Below are 26,287 nucleotides of genomic sequence, written 5' to 3' on the forward strand. Positions count from 1 at the left end.
ACGACCGATCGGTGGCTTTTTAAGCCACTTGTGCTTAGGGAGCTCTCGAAGCACGTGCTTAGAAACACCCCTCCCTCCCTCCCTCCCTCTCTCTCTCTCTCTCTCTCTCTCTCTCTATATATATATATATATATATATATATATAAAGATGATTCGCACCTCCTAGAGGATAATTCACACCACTGTACTATGAATTGATGTCAAAAAGCGAAAAAAAGAGAGTCTACGGCAGACTTTAACGCTTTCTAACGTCAATTGACGTTTAAGGGTGCGAATTATCCTCCGGGGATTTATCATGGCCCTCAGGAAACTGTTTCTGCGCAACGGAGTAGATAACTTATCCCGCGCAAGAGCACAAAAAATCCATAGTGCTTTCATGAGATGATATTCATTTTTTTTCTTTTTATTCCACCACAAATCCTTGCAGTTGTTCGATATACAGTTCTTCAATTTCTCCATTGAAAAATAGTAAGAAAACTGGTAATCACAATTGAGTCAAGAGAGCCAAAACAAATATGATGGTTTCAGTGTGAGCAACAAGCGCAAAAGCTTTATTGAAATTGATACCTGGCTATTGAGAGTAGCCTTTTAACAACAAATGAGCTTTTTGCTTTTGAATTGAACTATCTTCATGGCACTTATTTTGTCCCAAACTAGCCGACCCCAACTAGTTTGGGACAGGCTTAGTTGAGTTGAGTTGCACTTCAAGCCAATACTATGTTTTTCCTTGAGCCAATCAAGGAACTCCCATGTATGGTTCTTTTCTCTTTCTCTTCCATATTTGAATGAGGCATTCCTCTTTCTCTTCCACAGCTAAGATTAACAATATCTCTTCTGGACCTCTTCCAAATTGGAGTCTTCTATTTGATTAACAATTTTAGTACCACGAGAAAATAGGTGTGAATTGGCTCAACTTCTTTTATAAATACGTTATCAAGACTTTGTTTCCAAAGAGAATGAAGTTTGATAGTAATTACCTCACCTTATCCCTTATTGGATCCCTGAATTTCTTTCTTCAAGATCTTCCATGCTTATTTTAAAAATGTTGTAGGCAAAAGTGGTAGAAAGATTGATTTGCATACTCATTTCTGTATTAAGATGAGCTCTTGCACCTTTCTTTTTGTTCTTTCTGTATGCTTGTTATTGTGTTTCTGTCAATGCTTAAAGTGACTTGAATTTATTTTTCATCAATCATTTGTACAGAAATCAAATTTCTCCCTCATATTAGATGCATACAAAACATCAATCAATATTAAACTTACTTTCTCACGTTCCATCTTAAACTTCCCTATATGTAAAACATCATAGTAGGTGTTATTGTTCATGTGAATTTTATGCTCGACTGTTAGGATCTCCTTGAGATCAACGACTCCATATCTTTGGATTCATCATGTAAATTTTCAAGTGAATTTCTTGTAATTCTCTTGATGCTTAAAAGAGGGTGCTCATTTTAACTAGACAAACAAAATTTCAATGGAATGAAATGAAACCAGAATTAAATATGAAAATACTACTACTTTCTACAAAGGAGATGGTCACATTTTACTGGACAATAATCTACTCACAATTACTCAAAAATATAGGTAGAAAATGGTAGATGGAGAAAGAAACCTCTTTTATTAGATGCTAACAAGAGCTGGAGCTTCCTTTCTTGACATGGCATGGAGTGCCTCTACTGCTAAAAAATGGTGAGCATTGCAAATGGAATAACAAGATCCCAGATGAGAAAAGAGGGAAAGAAATCAAAGGGGGTAAAAAACGAGAGCGAACCATTTCTTATGCAGGCTGCTCAGTCAGATGTTTGGTCAGTGAACACTTGGCCAAAGATATCTGGACATGACCCCCAGTTGTGCTGTTCGCGTGCCTCCCAGTACCCGCCTAGATATTTATATGTATCACTTCCTTTGTCTTTGGAAAACCATCTTGGCTTCCAACCCCTCTCTTGCATCTTCCGGGACTGCTCGTTTCCCCATTATGAACTACTGTTAGTATATTCATCAATTATAGGAAAATGCAAGCTAAAGGCATTCATCTAATTGAGTAATGTAAGCACCATGAAACAAAAATTAAACACATAATGGATAGCATCCAGAAAATGTAATTTTCCTTAAACAATGAAATTTTGAGATGACTACAGTTCCAAGTGGGTGTTTCTGAGATTCGTGGAAAGAAACAGAATTTTAAAGTTTTGGGGAAATAGGCCGAGATAAAATTGGTATCAGATGCAAATGACTCTGCTTTGGGCTATTTGATCGCTTTTGGAAATTAAGATTGGTCCCATCACTTAACAAAAATTAATCATTCAAAAATTTGTTTGCTTGCAAAGATCAAACATGATTTCCTCTTCTTTCTTAATAATTGAAAAATATCTCACCTGCCGCTGCCTCTGCTCTAGTCGCAACTTCTCCGCATTTGCCATTTCGTACTCCCCATTCTCCAGGCACCTCTGATCAGACCTTAGCCTGGAATCTGTAGGTGGCAATTTTTCCTGCTTATGAAAAGTAAGCATCATGTTAAAAGGGCTCCGACAAAAGCATTTACACTTCAGAAGAAAAATATTAGTATGAGTTGAAGAGCAAATTCATCATCACCTTTAAGCCAGGGGTGAGCTCATTCAACGTAATTGCAAAGCGCGAAAAGTTGTATCTGGTGGGGAAAATAGACAGCTTGGTACGTTTCCAGAGCAAGCAGGCATCAGACAATGGTTCTGATCGTTTCTTCTTCCCAGAGAAGTCACCTAACACATAATGCATGCTCTCATCCCATTTCCCAAATAATGTGGCCACTGTTTTCCCATTCCTGTCTTGGACGATACCTTGTACCTACAATAGAACTAACATTCATGACTATGCCTTTTCTAGAATCATATACGTACATACATATATACACGCACACACGCGCACACACAAACACACAATATATATATATATATATATATAACAGAATCCTGGACGACGTGGGTGCGCCACGTGGCACCTCTTCTATTCCCCGTTTCCTAGACTTCTTTAAAAGGATACACATTTCCTTCCGGATTTGTCTCAATTGGAGGTTTACTATATACTAAAATTCCGGATATAATGTGCGCGGATGTTCCCTTTTTTCGCTCTCTCTATTACGGAATTCTAAAGATATTGTTTTCTCTCTTAAAATCAGCAATTAAATTTAAATAATGAAAGATATTCCTAAAATCTCTCTCTCCACTAATCAAACGAGAAGATATGTCCACTTATTTTTTCCAACGCAAAGATATTCCTAATATCTCTCTCTCTCTCTCCACTAATCAAGCGAGAAGATCTCCACTTACTTTTCCAACCGGTGCATCGCACGGGTGTCCCACTAGTATATCTAATCATTATTTGCAGGAACAGAGAAGTTGCTGGTTTTGGTTTCTTTAATATTTGTTCAATCTCAGTTACTGGGCCTGTGTATTGTAGCTTTAAAACAAACTATCAGCTCAACAATAGGGGTACCCATCAATACATATTCACACAATTTGCTGTATTTAAGAATATTAAAATATTTATTACAGCATATATAAGCAATGTCCTAGCCTGCAACTAGAACAATTTTACTCTGCCAAGATTCAATTATTTCATCATAAATACTTTATTATTCTTGTGGCATGATGTGAAATCCTCGAGGGAATTGTGTTGAAATGAAATGCCGCGGACCATGACATTGACACCTTCATAAATCCTCAATGGCAGAATTATTGCAATTATGCCATTGATTTCAAAGGTTGAAAAAATAAATAAAAAATATAAGGTATTACATTAAACAGTGTATAAACAGATGAGGCAATGTATTAATCACCTGGTGAGGATTTCGGTCTATGATCGACTGCTCTTTGAATTTCAGCTTACATGAATATTCATGAGTTCCTTGTAGACGCATGGTACCATAGTGATCACAGTAGAGCTTCCCCAATATAAGGTTGTAAATGGAAGTGGTGACCTGAAGAAATAATCTCCAGTATTCAACTTTGCACCTCAAAACGAAACAAATTCTACTGTTTTCATGCATGGCCTTCATACCTTGCTCCATTGAAAAACCTCGCCATCATCAAACTCAAGAGTTAGAATACCAACAGGATCAACTTGAATTGAGCGACCCGAAAATTTGCTTTTGAGATTACTGTCTCCCCAAAATTTCCATCCTCTACCTTCACAATGACATGCAACAACCATGGGGTGATGACTGACCTGCCTCAAAATGAAGTGAACTTTTAAATAAAGGAGTTGACTCATAGAAATTATTCACAAATCCTGACAAGAAAATAGAAAAGAAAATGAAATGAGATACATCCAAGAAAGTATCAACTGTGTTTGACAAATTAAGATATATTTGATGGGTTAAGAAATAATATAATACTATCAAAACGTTATAATCCAAGTATTGGAGTGAACAGAAAAGGGATATCTAGGACCCAATACGAATAGTAGAAATTTTCAAATGGGCGAGTGTCACTCAAGTAACAAATACTTACCCAATCACAATCTGTTTATAAAAGAAGTAAAAGAAACGACGGTAATTTTTTATCACCAAGAATGACAAATTAAATGTAAAGCTTTTCAAAGTACTCTGCACCATGGTTTTAATCGAAATTTCGGATTTCGGTGAAGACCGACACCGAAATGGGTAAAAACCGAAACGGTCATTTATTTCGACCGAAATTTTGGTTTTTCCGAAATTTGAACCAAAAAATCTTTTTTTTAATATTAATTTAATATTGCACTGAAATTACCGAAATTTCGACCGAAATTTAATATTGAATAAAATATTAGTTTCGGGTTTGGTACCAGATTTCGACCGAAATTTCGGTCAAATTTTCGGTCAAAATTTCGAAATTTCAAGGTCTGAAACCGGTCGAAACTGAAATTTTAAACCTTGCTCTGCACCACACAAACATGAATGGACTGGTCGTTTCAAATAGAAGCAGCACATCTAGCTGGACTGGCTAGTTCTCAACTGAACTGGCAGGTCTATCCAGTTGACAAGATATACTGTGTTTTTAGATCTCGTGAAAGGACTGAAAATAGCTACTTTTGTTCTGTTTTTCTGAACCCCATCTAACTTGTATTCGGTGGATTCCAAAATAAACATATTAAAATAACTATCGTAGTCACAGGAAGAAAAATAATGCAAATGAACCCAACTAGTGTCAGGATTAGACTTGGTCAATTTGAGCCGGGTAGATTCTTTCACTTTCTTCATGAAAATTTTCTAAAGGATACAACAGTCGACCCCAACTAGTTTGGGACAAAGGCTTAGTTGAGTTGAGTCACAGGAAGAAAAATAATGAACCATAATTTGTCTACATTTTAACTTTTACATGTTTTAGAATAAAAAATATCTTTTTTTAAATGAAAATAAAATAAAAATAAATAAAAAATATCTTAAGAAGTTGGAAACCATATTGCAAGGAAGAATTAAATAAAAAAAGAAAAAGAAAAAACAAATCCCAGACTACAAACACTGCTGAACCCCTCTATTATCTTATTAAAGTCACTGAGTTCATAATTTTTTTTTTGAAAAAAAACTTAGCAGCGAAAAGTAATTGAGATTTCAGAATACATTAATGGTGCCTGTTATGGCTTATAGCCTATTCAGTAGTTTAGAAAGCCATCATCTACGCAGTAGTAATTATTTAATAAAAAAATTTATGCATTCTGGTTAACATGGATCATTTAATTTCAGAAACAAGACTTAAGAGATAATACATAGTAGAGAATCTAGGGATGGTTATTGTAACTGTTTTAAAAATGTGGATGCGAGTCAAAAAGCGGCCAAAACAAATACTACCCAACTCGGCACAACACAGTTAAGTATTCGGTTGACATGGCTGAGTACTAGGTTGACGCGGTCATAAGTCGTAAGTCAAAAGAGTTTTGATTGACTTTATAGAGCAAAATGTGGAATCGGCTCAGGGGAGCCCACAATGACACGAGAGAGTTTTGAAACTATGGTTAAGTTGTGGTTTTGACTTTTAGTCAATTGTTGTTTTATTTTTTTATCTCTTCAATTGTGGTTTTGAAACTTCGTCATTAGAAAGGTATTATATTACAAATAAAGCATATCCCAATGAAAGTAGGACACTTTGTTTGCACATAGCTACATATTGATAGATTTCTAGTTAACAGAGTAGTTAAATAAGAATTTTGAGGTAACAATGTCTATCATTTCACCTCAAGAGTCTCCATGTGAAGCCTACGTACTTCTAAAATAAAAAAGAACACTTTCCATATGAAAGAAAAGCATCCAGAGATGAAACCACCAGACTTAAAAATGAACCAGACATCCAAGACAGATATAAAACATATTTTGTTAGTTCAAGCAAGCTTCTACCTATAAAGAATTAGAAACTTTGGCAGTATGCATCGCCGCAGGTTCCTATATGTATCAGGAATATCTACATGCCGAGACATAAGAAACCAGTGAGGAAGATTCAACTAATATCATATCTAAGAAGTTTCTGGGTGAAAAGACACCTTCTCTGAGAAAAAACGGAGTCCTTTGTCTGGGTAGTCAGCCTCGTATGTTTCACCCAAAAGTGGATTAAATGGTTTGCAATTTCTTCCTTCAGTAGAAGCATATCCAGATACAGCAAATGCAGCAACATTAAGAATCCTCATAAGGCTATTACCCTAAATATTTCCACCAAGCAAACGAATATTAGAAGCAAATAGAAAAAGGAATCATTCAACATATAGAAATTAAACATAGATTCCAGGCAAAAGAGAGTTTTCTTTGGCACATATTCGAACGAAATGGAAATTCAATTTGTACATAATGATATGGCAACAAGTAAAATACATCCTGATGAAAGTGTCCAATGAACCAGCATGATTGAATCCTAGTTCTTCAACCACGACATCAAAGAGAGAATATGTTTTCCAACAAATTAAGGCTTTAGTGATATGATCTTCCTCTAACGGTAATATGAAATTAAAATCCTGTATGGTAGGAGAATATTAATAGTTTTTTTTTTTACATTCTTTTCATGTTAAAAAATTTAAAAATTAAGAATTATTTGTGCTGAACTTCCCTGTTAAAAATAAATGTTCTACAAAAAAGCTTCATTTAGGGAGCTTCATTCCATCCTTATAGACTCCGAAAACAAGATGTCCTTTGTGCAACTAATGGATCATCCTTTTTCAATTTCAACAAATGGGCGATCTATGTAGGCAAATAAATGGAAGATACAAACCTCCACAACCGTAATCCATCTAGTACCAACACTCAAACATTTGTATAAAGGAGGATAAAAAGTATTTGTCTTGACACTCATAAATCATCAATTAGAGAAATGGCTCATTTAAAATCCTTCTCATTTTACTGTTTTACTAAGTGTTTCTAAATATGTTTAAACATGCCCTCGTCCTTGCATGATTGAATGATTTATTTTATAATTTATTGCATTATGATGTATTTGTATAGATTATAGCTAGCTATCGCAGAAACAGGAAGGAAGCAAAAGAAAGAAGCAAAAAAGGATAGTTGCAAGAAGCTTTGGAAGGGATATTTCGTATAGATATTCTGTAGACATATAAGCCTTTAACAAAAAGGATTAACAATAAATCCATGCGTTGTGTAAATTCAATGTAATTTTATTTAACATGTAGTGCTTCATAAATGATAATGATTAATGAGAAATTATTTCGCAAGCACCTAATTAAATGTCATAAATTAATCAAAGATAGTGATAGGTATACAGAAGTATGCATAATTACAATTTAAAATTATAGAAAATTGATTTAACGATTCAAAAAAGCCATAAGACTTGCAATAAGTAGTAAACGAATGATTCTGTATGAAACAAAGTTGTCAATAAGCTCGATGGAATCAATGAAAACCTAAGACACATTAAGGCCCTGTTCATTTAAGATTCTGAGAACCGATTGTGACTCTAATACCAATTATTGGACCAAAACACATTTGATTTTGGGTCCAATAATCAGTATTGGAGTCACGGTCGGTTGTAAGAATCTTAAACGAACAGGGCCTAAACAGTCATGATTTTAAATTATGGTAATTGTACACTTTCCAATTTAAATTTAATGAAACAAACAGGGGCTAAACGATTATGATTTTAAATTATGATAATTGTACATGTTAACTTACCAACTTCTCCGAAAGCTTAAGCTGTTGGAGAAAGGCGTTATTTATCTTTTATACTTTAACACTCCCTGTCACGTGTGGCCCACTTGGCAAATACGTGGCACATGTGGTCCCACTTTGGGCCGACCATCGCATGTGGATTTTTGCTATCCGGGAGGTTTGAACTCGAGACCTTTGTCTCTGATACCATGTCAAGTTACCAACTTCTCCAAAAGCTTAAGCTGTTCGAGAAAGGCATTATTTATCTTATATACTTTAACAGTACACATTCCAATCTAAATTTAATGAAACAAATATGCTGCATCCAAGAACTTACCCTTTTACCCCATTCATATGCTCGGTCTATAAGGAAGGAGTACTCCAGATCTTCAAAACATTTCTGTAAAGAAGATAGAGGCTCATTAAAATATACAGGAAGACATACTTTTGTAAGATCCTTCCCAATGTTATCTTTAATCATTGACCAGAGGCTGACTCCTTTCTCTTTCTCAACCGGATCAGGCAATTTTTTACGCCGTTTAACGTAAGTATAGTTGAATCCCACATATTTTACAGAGTTATCACTACCATTATCAGAACCAATGGCATAAATCTCTTCATCGTCTGTATCAAATGATGATCTCCGAAATTCAGACCCACTACTTCTAAAAGAACTTGACGACAGAAAATCCCTCGTATCAAAAAATGTGGTGTCCTCTTCATCAGTTTCTTCCTCTGCAGCATCATTTCTTTCATTTTCATCGTCAGATTCAGTAGCACTTCCTTCTGAAAAATCATTTCAGATGCACAAATAGGAGTCACTAAGACATCAAATAGGGAAGATCCAAGAAGACTGCAAATACAATAACGACAGTTCTTCAGAACAAGTTAGAAGAAAACAAATTGGAAAGCACAGACTCTGATTCTAGAAAAAATTTCCTTGGATGAGAAAAATGATAAATATCCTAGGAACATAAGTCAAAAAAAGAAAGAAGAAGAAGCATGATGAAAAATGTTCCAAATTTATCAGAGGTCCTCAGGTTATTTTGATCATAAAAACATGAGTTTGCAGTTCAACAATTAATTTATGGAAAACAGAGAGAAGAAAAGAGTATGAAATAAAACAATAGACTTACTATATCATAGAAACAACTCTTACAAAAAATCTATCAATGCATGAACTGAAAATTTTTCAAGCAAATCCATTATTTTCTACAGAATATAACACAAGAAGTGACAAAGCTAAATTACGAATCAATTACGAAAAGAAGCAAAGAGAAACATAGTTTTTTAAAAAATAGACCAATTAGATGTATATTGATGTAACTTAACGAGCATAAACAGAAGATCACATTTGAAATTTTTATTCTTGGTGCAGAAAAACCGTTATATCCACATTCGTAACTTGATATGTATGTATAAGTTATAAAACATCGAAGGAAATTTGGGAAGCGAGTGCGAGAAGCAACGCGGGAAGCGAAAGTGGGAAGCAAGGGGTTTAGAAAAGAGGAAATGCATGATGCGGAAAGCTCTAAAGAATGTAAAGAAAAAATGTGAGGGAAGTGTCATTGACAGTCAATATGAAGCATGTAATAAACCTCATGGGGAAAAACAAGTACATAGAAAGAGTAGGATCGTGGTAAGCTAGGTAGGAAGGGTTAACAGATGGTTTCAGGCGAAGAAGAGGAGAGGAAGAAAGCTAGAGGAAATCCATACATGGATTCTTTTCCTTCGCTTTGACACAAGGAAGATTGGGGGCTAATTCACCATATCATTCAATATCATATCATATATCAAAAAGGCCATAGGCCTTACTATTTATAGATAAAGTACTTCCCACAAACTTCTAAGGAAATGGGAGAAAAAACCTAGTCCTACTTTCCTATTGCTAGAAAAAATAGAATAAAAAGATGCCATATGGCATTTAAAAAAAAAAGATGCCACATTACATTAACTAGCTCAAACCCCTTGAACTATACTCACCCTACTATTACGACTCTTATATTCCCTTGGCATGAGCTCTATCTAATCCTATTACAAATAAACTTACTTTCATTTTTAAAAAATAAAAGCCATAATTCAACTTAAACTCCTAATGACCTTAGAACTCCCTTTACATGGGCCTTTACAACTACAAATAGACTACAAGGACTTTTTCAAGTAGAAAGGTGGGCCCTTGAGCTCACTTATCAACTTGAGCGATTAATTACAAATGACATACATGCCTCAATCACTTAAGATTGCCGTAATACACTTGTGGGTCTCATTTTAAACACATATCACTTGAAGAAACCAAGTGATAGTGACAGTGAAAGACCGTAGTACCCTCCTACAATTAAGGGACTTAAATACACCTAAAGGCCACTTAAAAATTAGAATATGGGCCCTAGGATGCTTCCCGTCAATGAACTTAGTATCTTAAGTGGTGTGCTTATGATGTAAGCTTCAGAGAGGATGCATCTCCATACCAAACTAATTAAATTCATACAATCCTCAAAGAAGGTATCAACATATTTTTTTAGTCATCATGTATTAGCAAAACTGCATATTCTTACACATACAGAGATAGATAATGCAAACTCTATTTTCCTTTCAAAAAAATGTAAACTCCATTTCATCCTTTAAGTTGCAGATGGAAGAAGTGAAATCCTTCGCACAGAAAGAGAAAGCATGCAAATGTTCGAATAAAAAAAAAGAACTAAAATTTAAACATATGCAAGCATCGTATAGAGATAAGAAGATGAGTGTATAAAGATAAGCACATGGTATAGGTTACAATATTAACAAGCATGGCAGTACCAAAAGACTTCCATTCGACATACCGCTATATTTGTCCTGCCTTGGTTTAGAAGAAGCCCCATCCTCCTTTGATTGTCTTTGACTCTCATCAACAAGTGTAGTTTCCAAATCAACTTTTTCTGTCTACATAGAACAGTATAGGAACAACAGCTTTTTAGTACACCAATAAGAACTGAGCAAAGAAAAAAGTCTATACTAAATCAAACATTCAAGTTGATAAACATGGATACAATATGTCATTGAATGGTTACACGAAAGAAATAAGCACAAAAGAATGGTAACATGTCAAGGGTGAAATCAGCACAATTAAATTTTAGTTTTACTGAGACTCTTTGAACAGGATAAATTTATTTGAACCCCATAAGTGCCAGTCATAGGCTTGTATAATTGGGAGGCATGCAATTGTAGGAGCAACTTACAGGATATGTAAATTGACTCATACAAAACAGATACAAATGCATATTGCTCCAAGTATTCTCTACATGCATTTCTTAATGGCCCCAGTTACAGGTTTACAGCATATGCAATCATTGGAAAGAAACTATGAATTTATCAGCAGCATTCAGATGAAATCTGCATAATCTCAGTCGAACCCACTATCACTAGTTAAATTTGTGGAGAGCTTAGAAAGTCCCAAACGGTAACAGATCCTCATGACCTTCGTGGAGGGCTTCTTTCTACGTTATTTAAAGAATAGCATGGAGGACCAAATGACAGAAACTTAGCCATATGGCAATAAACACGAACGATAAAAAAAACTACCACAATTGAAACAATTGTAGAAAGACATTTGAAGCTATTGTAAAAAGTACTCTTTTTTCATTTTTTTTAAATTAGGGGACAAAGAATTAAAAATAAATATAAAGAACAGTACTTTTCTCTTTTTCATTCTTACCGACTGCTGTTTAATGAAGACTTTTAAAACCAAATCCTTTCATGTTGCAGTTGTAGCAATGCTGTCTTGTGAAGATTTTTAAATCCAAACCATTTCATATTGCAGTTGCAGCAAGCTACTCATTAAAAAGTGCATATCATTTTCTTACATATAAGAGGCAAATTTAGGTTGCATCAGTATGGGTACGAGTGTCGGTATCCTACAAAGACACTCCAATGAGTTGATTTTCTCTTACTGAATTATTTTTAAACCTATTTTAAAAGCTACAGACACTCGATTATTTTCTTTTGATTAGAACCTACTGTGGGATTTTACTCGGATGAGTTGACTTCTATTAATTTATTATTTTAAAAGCTTTGTAACAATATAAAACTTTTTGCTGCTTTGGGCTATTATGTGTGGTTTATTTTGATTTCAGAATGTTGCTACTAATCTGAATTAGAAACCATTCTTAAGCTCTAAAGTTCCCAAAAAATGATCCCCAAACCCTTGGTTTCCAACTCTCCCACCCAGTCAAGGATCCAATACTCACAAGAAAAAACTCCACATGTTTAAATATACTCCTTGAGCGTCACTCGCTATATCAACTACAGTTCTCCCGCAAAACTTGACTGGGTTTTGCTGGAATCAGGATCCCCTTCTAAATTTAAAGGGTGCAACCCCTCCTAATTCATAGGGAAGAAAAAAATAATGTCATTTACATGGAGAAAGTTAAGTTAGACCTACTAATGGATTTGACACGGGAAACTTTGGCTGAGTGATTTGAGGAGATTTACCCCTTGAATTTTTTCGCAATCAGCAGCATGTGCTATGTGATAACATCATTCATGCAAAAAATACGTGCTTAAATTTTTACGAGGTAAAAATACAGTCCAAATTTCCTTTAAAAAAAAATACAATCCAAATTTAAAATGTAAGATCTTTAATAGCTATAAGGAAATATCCCCTTGTTAATAATATATATAAAGAAATTTATACCTATAAGGTATTTAATAGCTAAATAGGCATCAATATGTATATGATAGGTCACAGCTATACAGAAAAATACATGTATAAGGTATTTAATAGTTAAAGAAACCTTTACATTTATAGTATATAGTAGCTATAAAGGACTTTAAATTTATAAAATATTTGACAGTTGAAGGAAACTTTATATCAAAGTCTTGACGTCAAGTAACTTAGTTAGCCCTAATCCTTTATATCAAAGTCTTATTAAAGTCATATAAAAAATAAAACAGTCAGATTTGTTAAGCTTGTAATCTCGTCTTTTGATGACTGATGGAGCCTTTCAAACCACAGATGAGGAGCTTTCTTAAGCTCGTAGATTGGCTTCTCTAAGTGGCATACATATGATTTTCAATCATCAACTTCAAGCCCCTCAAGCTACTCTATGTAAACCTCTCCCTTTATCTTCCCATGAAAAAACGAATATTTAACATCCATTTGACTGAGGGACCAGCCAAACATGTGAGCCAGTGCTAAGATCAATCTAACTGCGATTGTCTTGACAACAAGGCTACATGTTGCATCATAATCCAGCCGATGTTGATTGTATCCTTTGGCCATTAAGCAAGCCATCTACCTATCAATAGCGCCATATGATTTTTTTCCCTTTAATTTAAAGACTCACTTGTAGCCAACTACAATATTCCCTATAGACGTCAGAAGTGGAGGATTATACAAACGAGACTCACTAAACGTGGTGTGATGTGAATTTAGGATCCTCTACAACGATAAGGAGTAGCATTGATACCCCTTATCCTCATTGTTGTACCCAACAAAAATGTTAGTAATGGCTTCTGGAGAGTTTTTAAGTTGAGAAGAAAGCATGTGGACGTAGGTTACGTAGAATATATTCCGTATGAAGTAATCTGGCTCTCCTCCTAGACGAACTCGTGCAGGTGTGTGTTGGACCAGAACTGAAGATGGAAGAAGACTAATAATATGTCTTGCAATATAGGATGCCTCCTTCCAAGGATGTTGAGGAGTATCTGAGTGGAACACCATAGATAAGCAAACATTGTGATATGACAGGGCTTGCACTCATCCAAAACATTTTGAGAAGGGATATAAGGATACGACAACTGTTAAAAGAATACCATGAATGTGGAACAAGTCCACGAAAGCTTAGGAAGTATACTCCCACTACCATCACTCCTCAAGCATTTGATACACGTGCCATGGTGTGCAATGACATATGTATGGAACACAAAAAAGAAAAAAAAGAACATGTGATCAATGTTTTTTGGAAAAATATCAATGCTAAGTGAGAGAAGTCATCTAAGAAGATAACATGAAATTGTGAACCAAAAAGAGAAGGGGGAAAAGGTCCCCCCACACATCAGAATGTAAAAATAAAAAAGAGGTGTTCATTTTTTTGTATATGAAAAAAAAGGGATTTCAATGTGTCTCCCAAGGGGACAACTACAACATATATGAAACTCAAAAAACTTATTTGAGGAGTGCTACCAGGGCACCAAGCAGGACAATAGGATGGGACTACCACTCCATGCACGCCTTGCATGTGGGACAGACCACCTGCCCGACTTGGCCAAATGCATGGTGTGCAGGGAGTGTCGATCTTGGCCCTAGCATCCTCCCTTTGTGTCCTCAAATCATTTGCAGAACTTATTACAAAAATTAGTGTAAGATTGGGAAACTAAATGCTACAATGTAAAACTATTAATGTGACTGTGGCCAAGGTGGTGGTGATGTGATACTTTTTTTTAAGGTAATGATAAGTGGTGATGTGAAACTGATAGTGATGGAAATGATGCAGACACCGAGAAGACTTCAACAGAGGTGCCGAAGGTGGAGGATCTTAACTCGGAAGCATGCAAAATGTATAGATTGTCATTACGAGCACTTTTAGTGAGAAGTGTCTCTGAGATCCTTCAAAAGAACATAGGAAGGTGCAAAAATAAAGTAACAAATTAACCCGGACAGGTGTAGCTCTTTGGCTTAAAGTCATGAGTATGCTCCCCAGTAACGCGAGTTCGAATCCCCCCATAGTAACCTGATGCAGAGCATCTCCTTTAACAAATTTTACATTGGCCTTTAAAAAGCTCATTAAAGTAGTTTTTAGTAGTTTTTAGTTGTTTTAATATTTAGGGAGTAGTTTAACTAAATTTAGTCTTTTGGGTATTTTGGTCACTTCATTTAGTAAGGGTAATTTAGGGTTTTAGACCTTGTGTAATGGGCTATAAAAACCCTCATTTTCATTTTATAAGGGGCTTTTTGATGAATTTTATTTGAGACCTTAGGGTTTGGGGACTTGGGAGTCTTGCAAGAAGGTTTTCTTGCTTGTCATTTCATTTGGGAAGAGGGATTTCAAAGCTTTGAGTTGAAGCTTTCCCATCTTCTCCTATCTTTATCCTTGTGAATCAAGGTTCGGGTAACCGATCTTGTCTTTGGCGTCCCATCGCCAAAGTGCCGGTTGTTTCATGCAAGAAGATTCAATAAGGAAGAGTTGATTTGCTCATTTCTATTTGCGTAATTGAAACTCTGCTCTTGTGGAAGTGTAAGCTGAAATCCATGGTGTTTTGAGAAATAAATGCCATTCTCTTTAAGGCTCTGTAAGTGATTACTTCCACTACCTTTTTTTTCTCAATTATATAATAATCATTGTTATGGAGACAAGCTTGGAAGGTTTTGAAGGCAAATAGAAGAAAACCTAAGTGAATGAGGTTTCATCGTTAACTGCTCAGAAATTTCCAATATAAATTGATGTATTGAAAATGTGAAGGGATGTCTCTACAGCTAGTAAAGAAAATTCACTTTAGTAAGTGTGTGCCCTAGAACTGGAATTGTTGATTTTCTATTCACTATACATTATCTTGTAGAGCGTCATGGAAAGGTCCATATCTTCTATGGATGTGAAACAATCAAATCTATAATAAGGCAGTTCAACTACTTGGGTCTTGAATTAGTAGCCTACCAACTGTTTGTGAATTAGTCTCAACCGAGACCTTGCTGCCCTTGCATTACTTAGACTGTTGGTAGTGGAAATTTAGACCAATTCTTGTCTTCCTTGGTCACCCTGTTGGAATAGTACGGCCCATTGATACGTTTACCTACTTCTACTTGGGGCAGCGTTGAGTTTTACACTTCCGCTGACCCGCCCTGCGTCAAAATGGTATCAGAGCTTGACATGCAAGGCTTCCTAGCTTTGCAGCTCTTGGGAGATTAACTTAGGAAAAAGGTCAGAACTATTATACAACTGTTCTCATGCCTAAAGTCCAAAGCTGCTAATCAGATACTTTGTTGAAGTGACAAAGATCAAGTAGCTTGAGGCCTACTACTAATTTCATTGTCTTAGACTCTCTAAACTTCGCATGGAGAACAATGCTTTTGTCCCTAATTCATCACTCGCAGATTCTTTGTTGAGAGCTCAATCTTCTTGAATTTTAATTACAAGAGACAGCAGCTGCTCATAATTTTTCTCACACCAATGCCAGTGGCTCTAAAGTATTGGGGTTGATCTTTTGAACTCCGTTGGTGTCGAACCTGGATCCATACAACTCTGTTTGAGCAAGCACTTGTTAGCTCTTAATTTAGATGCAGAAAAGTGACCTGGATTGATTGTCACATTGTCCAACCTGCCTGAAGTGAAACGTTACACCACTTTGAACTGGAATCACTTGCTTCTTCATCATTTCCGCCACACACCTTGGGCAGTTGAGCAGTTTCAGAAATTGCGAAGCCTTAGAACATTCAGGTGAACTGATTAGATAACAGTTTCAACCAAAAATTTCTCATTTACTATTCATCTTTCGCTATAAATATGAGATACAGGTGCTTGAGTTCTTTGCTCCATTTCTTCACCAACTGAAAGGAGTAGCAGAAAGTGGTGACTTTCTATTGAAAACAGGCCTGTAATTTGATAGACATTAGCTGCCACTATATGAGAAATGATATATGCTGCCTACTGTTGAAATTTCTAGTCAATTTTCTCCTTTAAGATACATCACAGCATTGGCCTAGCAGATTTCTATTAGACTGATTGTTGAAGGACTTCAAAGGGGCAGAGTGTGCACCCATCGAGCAAAATTATGGTATAGTTGAATCAGTGGTGTGAACTTTGGTTAGGGACTTTCAGTGCGACTATTTGTGGCTGACGTGACTGTTTTGCATTGACTTCAGATCAGATTTTTGGTTATTGCTGGCTGCAATATTTTTAGCCTTAACAAAGCTTTTTGTGGTGGATGCTAATATTTGGTTTGCACATTCATTTCAGCTTGTGTGGGTTGTGCTTTACTTCTTCAGCTATTATATTTGTTTCCGATCTGATTCTTGGTTTTTTTATTGGGTGCTTATTTGACATGGCTCGCTTCACTAGTCAAATGTTATGTGATCAAATTATGGAAAGAGGTCAAAGACAAGATGCTAAGCTAGAAGTAATCTGTGGCTACAACCAAAACTGGGATTGATTTGAAGATCAACAGTACAAATCCTCTCCAATAAAGAACAATTCTCAAGAAGGCGAGTGGGTTGAGATGACACGGAGATCCACTCCAAGGCCTATTTTTCGTCATCATTGTGACCGGCATTGGGATTCTTATATTGAAGCTAGTATTCCTAAAGTCTATGGGAGCATGGAAGATCAAGAAATATTTGAGTGGATACTCATTGTTGATGAGGTATTTGACTCCCATCAAGTACCACGGAAGCAGCAAGTTGCCATGATTGTCTCAAAATTTCAAAATAGGGTTAAGGATTGGTGGCGTTCTTTGACATACAGGCGGAGAGAACTTGATGAAGCACCAATCGAGACATGGGCTGAATTGAAGGGGAAATTGCAAGACATTTTCTACATTTTAACTACCAAGTCCGATTGAAGCAAAGACGAAGAAGTACACGGTCTTCTCCTCCACCATCACAACCTGCCAACGTGATTGCTTATCCATTTCCTAGCATTAATTCACCCTCCACTTGCTATGCCTATCGTAGTTACAGTCATTATGCTAAGGAGACAATGAAGATGCATGCCAAGGAGGTTCAAAATGATGAAATGGATGGGGCAGAAAAGGAGGACAGTCCATCACTAGTAGAAAGCCATGAAGAGAGCGGAGAAGTTGAGACGGATGAGAATTACATTGAGCTTAATGATGCTAGTAACAATGGTGATGACTGATGAGGCTAATGAGCTAGATGTGGTTTCTAAGTATGAAAAAGAAGAAAAAGATGGAGCCAGCATAGGACAAGAAATTCACTTGGAACTTGAATATCTCAAAGCTACTTCCGAGGTTGTCATTGATGCGGGGCAATCCAAACTTGATGAGCTTGATAGTGATCTTAAAGTACAAATTGAAATGGGCACCTACACTTTTGTGTTTGAGCAGGATGGAAGTGAGGACACTGATGTTGAAATGGCTGGGTTCATGCTTGATATTGATGATGGAATTGAACTTGAGGGTTCCAATGAGCAGAAAAACATGAGGGAAGTAATCAGCCATGATTTCAAAGTGCAAGAGAATGATTTCAGCCCCTATTTGACTGGAACAACAATAGAAAGCCACGTGGCGCTTCACAAGGTGGATTTTACACCTCTTAACGTATACTATGAGGTCTATCCAATTGATTCTTACCATGGATTTTCTTATACATCTTTTCTACATATTGAGGCCGGTTACCGCCACCATTGTAGCATGGGGACTTCAAAAGAGCGACGAGGACTAAAAGCGGATCATTACTACGGAGCTATGCTCCTAAATAGACCATGGATCATTCTCATTTTGATCCGGGTGGAATCCGACGATGACGAGGCCGGTGGGGAACTCGAGGACGAGTTCTTTCAAGAAGGGGAGTTTGATGCAGAGCATCTCCTTTAGCAAATTTTACATTGGCCTTTAAAAAGCTCATTAAAGTAGTTTTTAGATGTTTTAATATTTAGGGAGTAGTTTAACTAGTTTTAGTCTTTTGGGTATTTTGGTAACTTCATTTAGTAAGGGTAATTTAGGGTTTTAGACCTTGTGTAATGGGCTATATAAACCCTCATTTTCATTTTGTAAGGGGTTTTTTGATGAATTTTATTTGAGACCTTAGGGTTTGGGGACTTGGGAGTCTTGCAAGAAGGTTTTCTTGCTTGTCATTCATTTGGGAAGAGGGATTTCAAAGCTTTGAGTTGAAGCTTTCCCATCTTCTCCTATCTTTATCCTTGTGAATCAAGGTTCGGGTAACCGATCTTGTCTTTGGCGTCCCATCACCAAAGTGCCGGTTGTTTCTTGCAAGAAGATTCAATAAGGAAGCGTTGATTTGCTCATTTCTATTTGTGTAATTGAAACTCTGCTCTTGTGGAAGTTTAAGCTGAAATCCATGGTGTTTTGAGAAATAAATGTCATTCTCTTTAAGGCTCTGTAAGTGATTACTTCCACTACCTTTTTTTTTCTCAATTATATAATAATCATTGTTATGGTGACAAGCTTGGAAGGTTTTGAAGGCAAATACAAGAAAACCTAAGTGAATGAGGCTTCATTGTTAACTGCCCAGAAATTTCCAACATAAATTGATGTATTGAAAATGTGAAGGGATGTCTCTACAGCTAGTAAAGAAAATTCACTTTAGTAAGTGTGTGCCCTAGAACTGGAATTGGTCTTGATTTTCTATTCACTAAGCCCATAGATTATATTGTAGAGAGTCATGGAAAGGTCCATATCTTCTATGAATGTGAAACAATCAGATCTATAATAAGGCAGTTCAACTACTTGGGTCTTGAATTAGTAGCCTACCAACTGTTTGTGAATTAGTCTCAACCGAGACCTTGCTGCCCTTGCATTACTTAGATTGTTGGTAGTGGAAATTTCGACCAATTCTTGTCTTCCTTGGTCACCCTGTTGGAATAGTAAGGCCCATTGATACGTTTACCTACTTGGGGCAGCTTTGAGTTTTACACTTCCGCTGACCCGCCCTGCGTCATAACCCTATGCTCGTGGTTTACCGGGGATTGCATACATCCGTTGGGATTAGTCCAGCCCTAAAATGGGGTTGGGATACCCTATGTCATAAAAAAAAATAAAGTAACAAATAAATTATGATGTGAATTGCGAGACATATATTAATTTGAATTGGATACTTTGAACTAAATGCCCATTAGAACATGAAGCTTTTTCGACAAGGCAATAGGTAGAGACTACCCATCACACATGACAATACACGATGAATAATAATAAGGGATTAGGGATATAAGTTTACTTATATAATCAATAAGAGGATGAGTGGCACCCGTATCAAACACCCGAGATGCTTCAAATAGACTTAGTAAGTGACTGAAGAGATGCTTCAGATAGATTAGCAAGTGACATCTCTCGACTGAAGAGTGAGAGCCTTCATGGGATATTGCTAGCATGGATTTAAATTTCGGTTTCAGCCGAAATCCAATAAAAAAGTATCATTTTAATATTTCGGTAATTTCGACGAAATTACCGAAATATTATATATTTTTGAAAGAAAAAAATTAATTTAACAAAATTTCGGCCAAAATCCGGTAACTCCGAAATTTTGGATTAGGTAAAATTTTAGTTTAGTCCCGACCAAATTCCGAAATTCGGTCGAAATTTAAAACCTTGTATTTCTGGTCGACGGACCGGATAAGTTTGGGACAAAGGCTCAGTTGAGTTGAGTTGACGGACCAGCCGACCCCAACTAGTTTGGGACAAAGGCTTAGTTGAGTTGAGTTGAGTTGAAGACCAGATAAGTTATGCGGTCAATTGACCAGAAACACTTTTCTGATATGGGCTATATTTATCTAGTTCGTCAGACCATATAAGTTATCCGGTCCGTTGGCTAGAAACACAGTGGGCCCACATTGTTTGGGTGATCAAAACCATTCATTTGATAGGCCCTGACATAGATTGGCTGTGCCCAAAAAATCAGCTCCATAGAATCATCCTAACCCCTCAATTTGTGGAGGATAAAAATGGACCGATTTCATAGCCGTCCATTTTGCACCTCCACAAATCAAGGGTTAGGATGATCCTATGGAGAAGATCTTACGGGCACCCCCTATCTATGTCAAGGCCCATCAAATGAATGGTTTGCATCACCCAAACAATGTGGGCCCCCTTGTATTTCTGTTCGACAGACCAGATAAGCTATCGGATCGATCGACCAGAAACAATTTTGCTGTATATATATATATATATATATATATATTAGGAAAAGGTTTCTGAGCTCGAGCTCAGAAACACCATCTCCCATAGTTGTTTCACTCATCCAACACATTCATTCTATAGGTTATCATTAGGATTATGATTTCTGGTTATGGTTAGGATTATAGGTTATGGTTAGGGTTGTGATTTATGGAGGTTTAGCTAGAAGATTTGCTTCTATAGATTGAATAGTTAGGATTAAGGTATGGAGATAGTATGTTAGGAACAACCTATCTATGTGAGCTCCTATATAATGAATGGATTGGATGAGTCAAACAACATGCAGATGGTGTATTTATAGTGGTCTAGCTCAGGCTGAGCTAGAGCTCAGAAACCTCCTCTCTCTCTCTCTCTCTCTCTCTCTCTCTCTCTCTCTCTCTCTCTCTCTCTCTCTCTCTCTCTCTCTCTCTCTCTCTATATATATATATATATATATATATATATATATAGAGGAAAAGGATTGTACGCTCGACCGTACCTAAAGTTAGGTACGGTAGAGTGCCAAATCACATGGGTCCCACATTTTTGGTGAGCATCTAAACTATTCATTTGCAAGGCCCCATCATAGATAGGGTGCATACCAAAAATCAGCTCCATAGGATGATCCTAACCCATCCATTTGTGGAGGCCAAAATGGACAGACAGTGTTTGTCCACAAATCTGCCCATTTTGGCCTCCAGTTTTGGAGGGGTTAGGATGATTCAATGGTGCTGATTTTTGGTATGCACCCTATCTATGATGGGGCCTTGCAAATGAATGGTTTAGATGCCCACCAAAAATGGAGGACCCATGTGATTTGGCACTCTACCGTACCTAAAGTTAGGTACGGTCGAGCGTACAATCTTATTCCTCATATATATATATATATATATATATATATATATGAACAATATTACATATTTGCATGTAAATATAATTGTGAGTTGAGATTGTGTGGATGGCCATGTCGCTTAGACATGGAAAGGTTTGTGTGTGTCAAAGACAATGATCTTGGAAAAACCAGCATACTGAAAATGTGATAATATTGATAAAAGTAGTAGTTTATATAAGTAATCGAAAACACCTGGTCTTTAAGGAGACTGCAAAGGAGTCCACAACTTCCAAAGATGCTTTTTTTTTTTTGCTGCTTGTGCGGTGGGCTGGTGTTTTACTGAATTTCAGGGGTATTACAAAAAAAACTCTTTTAGCCATGAGATGAGTGAGATCTGATTAAGCAAAATTTCGCAAAGAAGGATGGACTCCCTAGATTGTTGCCTCTGCCACCATGCTTCCTAAAATTGAACATCGATGGATCTAGCTTAGGAAATCTTGGGCCAGCCAGAGTCGGTGGGCTTCTATGTGAGCATAACGGGACCACGAGGTGAGCTTTTTCGTGCCCTTTGGGACAGAATGATGCAACTATGGTGGAGTTTCAGACACTTTTCACAGGAATTCGCTTGTTGGACACGAAGGATTTAGATCACATTATAGTGGGAAGAAGACTCCAGGAATGTCTTTAACTGGTTTGATAAAGTATCAAATTGCCCATGGAGATGTGCAGATGCAATTGAATCAATATTGGACAGAGTCAAGAGACACGCAGCAAAATTCCAGCATCTTTTGATATGCACTAATAACGGGGGCAGACCAGTTAGCTCCTTCTGGAGCTAAAGTTTTCGATTTTCTTTCCCCTTGATTGGATTAGAGCTGTATTGATTTCTTTTTCTTTTTGTTTTCTTATGCCGACCATCTCGATCCCCTGACTTTCAACTATTTTTTGAACAAATAACATTCATAAAAGAAGAAAAATTCTAAATCAACTCCAAAAAATAGAAATGAATAACTTTTTTATAATTTTCTCATAAATAAAATAGCATAAAAATCATGGCTTTAGTGTAATAGTTGTGTTTATGAACGAACAATGCATGATTGTGACACCATAAATTCTTGAAATAGAATTTTGTTGTTAACAGTGGAGTGTGTGCATGTATGGATCCATACAATTATGGAGTTACCTATTACAACTAGTACCTTTCCCTGTGAAAATTTAAGCTTGATTGAGTACAGAGCTGAGTAGAATGCCTCCCTTCAACAAATAATGACTTGCCGATGGCACCAGTAATTTGTGATTTTCATGTAGAACAAGACTAGAGGTAATACTCATAGAGAAGTACATAAAGACCACAAAGGGAAGATGAACAGAACACATGCAGACCACTTATAGAAACAAGCAATAAGGTGTAAATATGAATGAGTATTTGGTAAAATACAGGTACAGATCAGGGATCAATGGGCAGATAGTCACGTCTCCCAAGAAATCAGTGGTACATGCTGTTATGCCATTTTTCCTCTTCTGTTTGAGAAGATTTAATGTATGTGACTTCCTTTTTACTTTCCAAAAAATGAAAGGAGCTCCAGAAAACAACAAAAAAACAAGAATCAAAACAAATCAGTTAGCAAAATATTCTAGCAATTGAAGCCTATGTAATATGGATCAAAGATTGAAAGATCGGAGCAATCTGATACAAAAAAAAATAGCTTCCCTTTATTTGTATTCATGTTTACAAGGAAAAAAATGTACACGGAAGACCCCCAACAGTCATTCTTCTTCCAAATTAGCAGCACACAAAGAAAAGAAAAGAAAAGATTACAAATCCATAAGCAGATGTAGTACATACACTGATACACATACAGAAAGACATGCAATTACAAACCCATCATACCAAATCAAAATTGGGTTCATTAAGCATTCGGATATAGGAAAAAAATTGAATAGATGGAATCGAAGAAGAAGTGAATTCTACAGGGGGTGAAATTTTCTATTTTCTACTAGTCAGTATACCTCTAGCTGCCGCAGAGCATCAACAAGTAGCATTTGTTTCTGTTTGAGAAGCACGAGCTGATTCTGCAACACCGAGAACTCATTCCTCATTATATGCTCACTGTCCTGGATCGCCGCCTCGTTTAGACCCTCGTCCAGTAATCGCTGCCTCAACTTCTCGGTAGAGACAACAAAGTTGTCAACAGGAGCCATGAGCTCACAGTTAGACATCCGTGGGAACATGTCCTTGACCGCCTGTAATGCCTCCATCCACACCACTCTATCCTCCCGTGCATCTGCCCTCAGGTGGAGCCTCTTGGTCCCGGTAAAGATCGAGAATCGCTTGTCATCAGATTTGCTCTCTCGAGTTGAAGAAACCTAAATTAAAACAAGGATCTGAATTAACAGACAAAAAAAAATAAAAAAAATTCAATCTTGTATACTTTTAAACAACCTACATTCAAAGAAGGATCCGAATGAACAGACGAAAAAATCAAAAAATTCAATCTAGTATCTCTTACATAAAACCAACATAAATTAAAAGAAGAATCTGAATTAACAGACAAAAAAAAAATCAAAAAATTCAATCACAGACGAAAAAAATCAAAATTTCAATCTAGTATCTCTTACAAAAAAAAAAACTAAATTCAGAGAAGAATCCAAATTAACAGACAAAAAATCAAGAAATTCAATCTAGTATCTCTTAACAAAAAGCAACCTAAATTCAAAGAAGAAGAATCCAAATTAACAAACGAAAAAAAATCAAAAAATTCAATCATGTATCTCTTACAAAAAAATAAACCTAAAATCAAATAAGGATCAAAATTAACAGACGAAAAAAATCAAAATTTCAATCTAGTATCTCTTACAAAAAAAAACCTAAATTCAGAGAAGGATCCAAATTAACAGACAAAAAAATCAAGAAATTCAATCTAGTATCTCTTACAAAAAAGCAACCTAAATTCAAATAAGAAGAATCCAAATTAACAGACGAAAAATAAAAAAATCAATCTTGTATCTCTTACAAAAAAACAAACTAAATTCAAAGAAGGATCTGAATTAACAGACAAAGAAATCAAGAAATTCAATCTAGTATCTCTTACAAAAAAGCAACCTAAATTCAAAGAATAAGAATCCAAATTAACAGATGAAAAAAAATCAAAAAATTCAATCATGTATCTCTTACAAAAAAATAAACCTAAAATCAAATAAGGATCAAAATTAACAGACGAAAAAAAATCAAAATTTCAATCTAGTATCTCTTACAAAAAAAAAAAACTAAATTCAGAGAAGAATCCAAATGAACAGACAAAACAATCAAGAAATTCAATCTAGTATCTCTTACAAAAAAGCAACCTAAATTCAAAGAAGAAAAAGCCAAATTAACAGACAAAAAAAAAATCAATCTTGTATCTCTTACAAAAAAACAAACTAAATTCAAAGAAGGATCAGAATTAACATATGAAAAAAAATCAAGAAATTCAATCTAGTATCTCTTACAACAAAAAAACCTAAATTCAAAGAAGAATCCAAACTAACAGATCAAAAAAAAAAAAAAAAAACAATCGTGTATCTCTTACAAAAAAAACAACTTAAATTCAAAGAAGGATCCGAATTAACAGACGAAAATATCGAAAAATTCAATCTAGCATCTCTTACAAAAAAAAAAAAAACAGAGAGAATGAGAAAAAAAGAGAAATAGAAATAGACCTTGAGGTGAACTTCTCCAAAGGGTTTACGACGTAATTGAGAATGACCATTCTTACAGCGGGATATCTGTTTAAAGGATTCTTCACCAATAACCTTTGATCCTTTCTCAGTCTCTTGATTAAGCAAAATCTTATCAGGACCATGAATTTTATAATAAGAAAGAACACCATCTTGAAGTACAAACCACCTTGGCCTCCATCCCTTACTATAATTCACCCACTTATACAAAATCCCAGAGATTCCGTTCCCAACGAGAATCTGCTGTTGATTCTGGTCCATCGATTGGATCGAACGGTGACGGCTGTGATTAATGCTACTATTTCCGCTCCCGTTTGTGAGAATGGCCTTTAATGGGGACGAATCTAGGGCATCGGATCGAGCCATGTTCATAAATTCCGTTAACGGCGATGTAGGGCTCCGTACGGGAACGCAGCAGAAGGGATGCATGTGTTAATCGGGGATTTTGATTCTGATTGTCATTGAAGAAGAAGAAGAAAGGGATTTTGATTTTGATTTTGATTTTGATTTTGAGAGGTGAGTATGGATGTGAAGGAGTATGAATATGTATAAATAATATGTTGACGGAGTTATCAGATACCGAGGACTCCGCCGCGACACGAAACCGACAACATCGCCGGCGAGGGTGAGATTCCGAGAGATTTCCGGCGAGTAGTTTTGTAATTTAAAGGGAAGTTAGTTGAAAGTTTTTGTTCTCTTTTCTATGGGCGATGATAAATTCACACCCCCTGTAGGATGATTCGCACCACTTTATTCTCTTATTCTTTCAGCTGGCGAACGAAGCTGGTTTGGACACGTGGCTTGAGCTAGAGTAGAGGGCGG

General features: G+C 36.2%; 1 protein-coding gene across 3 annotated transcripts; it reads right to left on the reverse strand.

The window, feature by feature from the left end:
• Positions 1-1,479: 1,479 nt before the first annotated feature.
• Positions 1,480-26,188, reverse strand: LOC143848351 (oxysterol-binding protein-related protein 1C-like). 3 transcript variants are annotated; one of them, XM_077357276.1, is made up of 10 exons: positions 25,448-26,188; positions 23,759-24,115; positions 10,920-11,019; positions 8,435-8,883; positions 6,489-6,644; positions 4,035-4,202; positions 3,814-3,954; positions 2,592-2,822; positions 2,375-2,488; positions 1,480-1,979 (listed from the first exon to the last, which is right to left on the reverse strand). In XM_077357276.1, the coding sequence occupies exons 1-10, from the start codon at positions 25,892-25,894 to the stop codon at positions 1,896-1,898; spliced, it is 2,247 nt and encodes a 748-aa protein (XP_077213391.1). In that variant the 5' UTR covers positions 25,895-26,188; the 3' UTR covers positions 1,480-1,895. The 3 variants fall into 3 exon arrangements, with proteins under 3 accessions (XP_077213391.1, XP_077213390.1, XP_077213392.1); XM_077357275.1 differs by having other exon boundaries at positions 1,480-1,957; positions 25,448-26,187; XM_077357277.1 differs by having other exon boundaries at positions 1,847-1,982.
• Positions 26,189-26,287: the final 99 nt, after the last annotated feature.

Source organism: Tasmannia lanceolata, unplaced genomic scaffold (genome assembly GCF_043159265.1).
Source record: "Tasmannia lanceolata isolate RefF3 unplaced genomic scaffold, GAP_Taslan_0.1 ptg000016l, whole genome shotgun sequence".
NCBI lineage: Eukaryota > Viridiplantae > Streptophyta > Magnoliopsida > Canellales > Winteraceae > Tasmannia > Tasmannia lanceolata.

What these genes read in the sequence shown, in the direction of transcription:
- LOC143848351 (XM_077357275.1), bottom strand. Translation starts at nt 25,894, where the DNA reads ATGCATCCCTTCTGCTGCGTTCCCGTACGGAGCCCTACATCGCCGTTA. An exon ending in TCCGTTTTTTCTCAGAGAAG is followed by an intron (nt 4,203 to 6,488) that starts GTGTCTTTTCAC and finishes ATTTTGAGGCAG; the next exon opens with GTCAGTCATCACCCCATGGT. An exon ending in TAGAGCAGAGGCAGCGGCAG is followed by an intron (nt 1,958 to 2,374) that starts GTGAGATATTTT and finishes GGAAACGAGCAG; the next exon opens with TCCCGGAAGATGCAAGAGAG.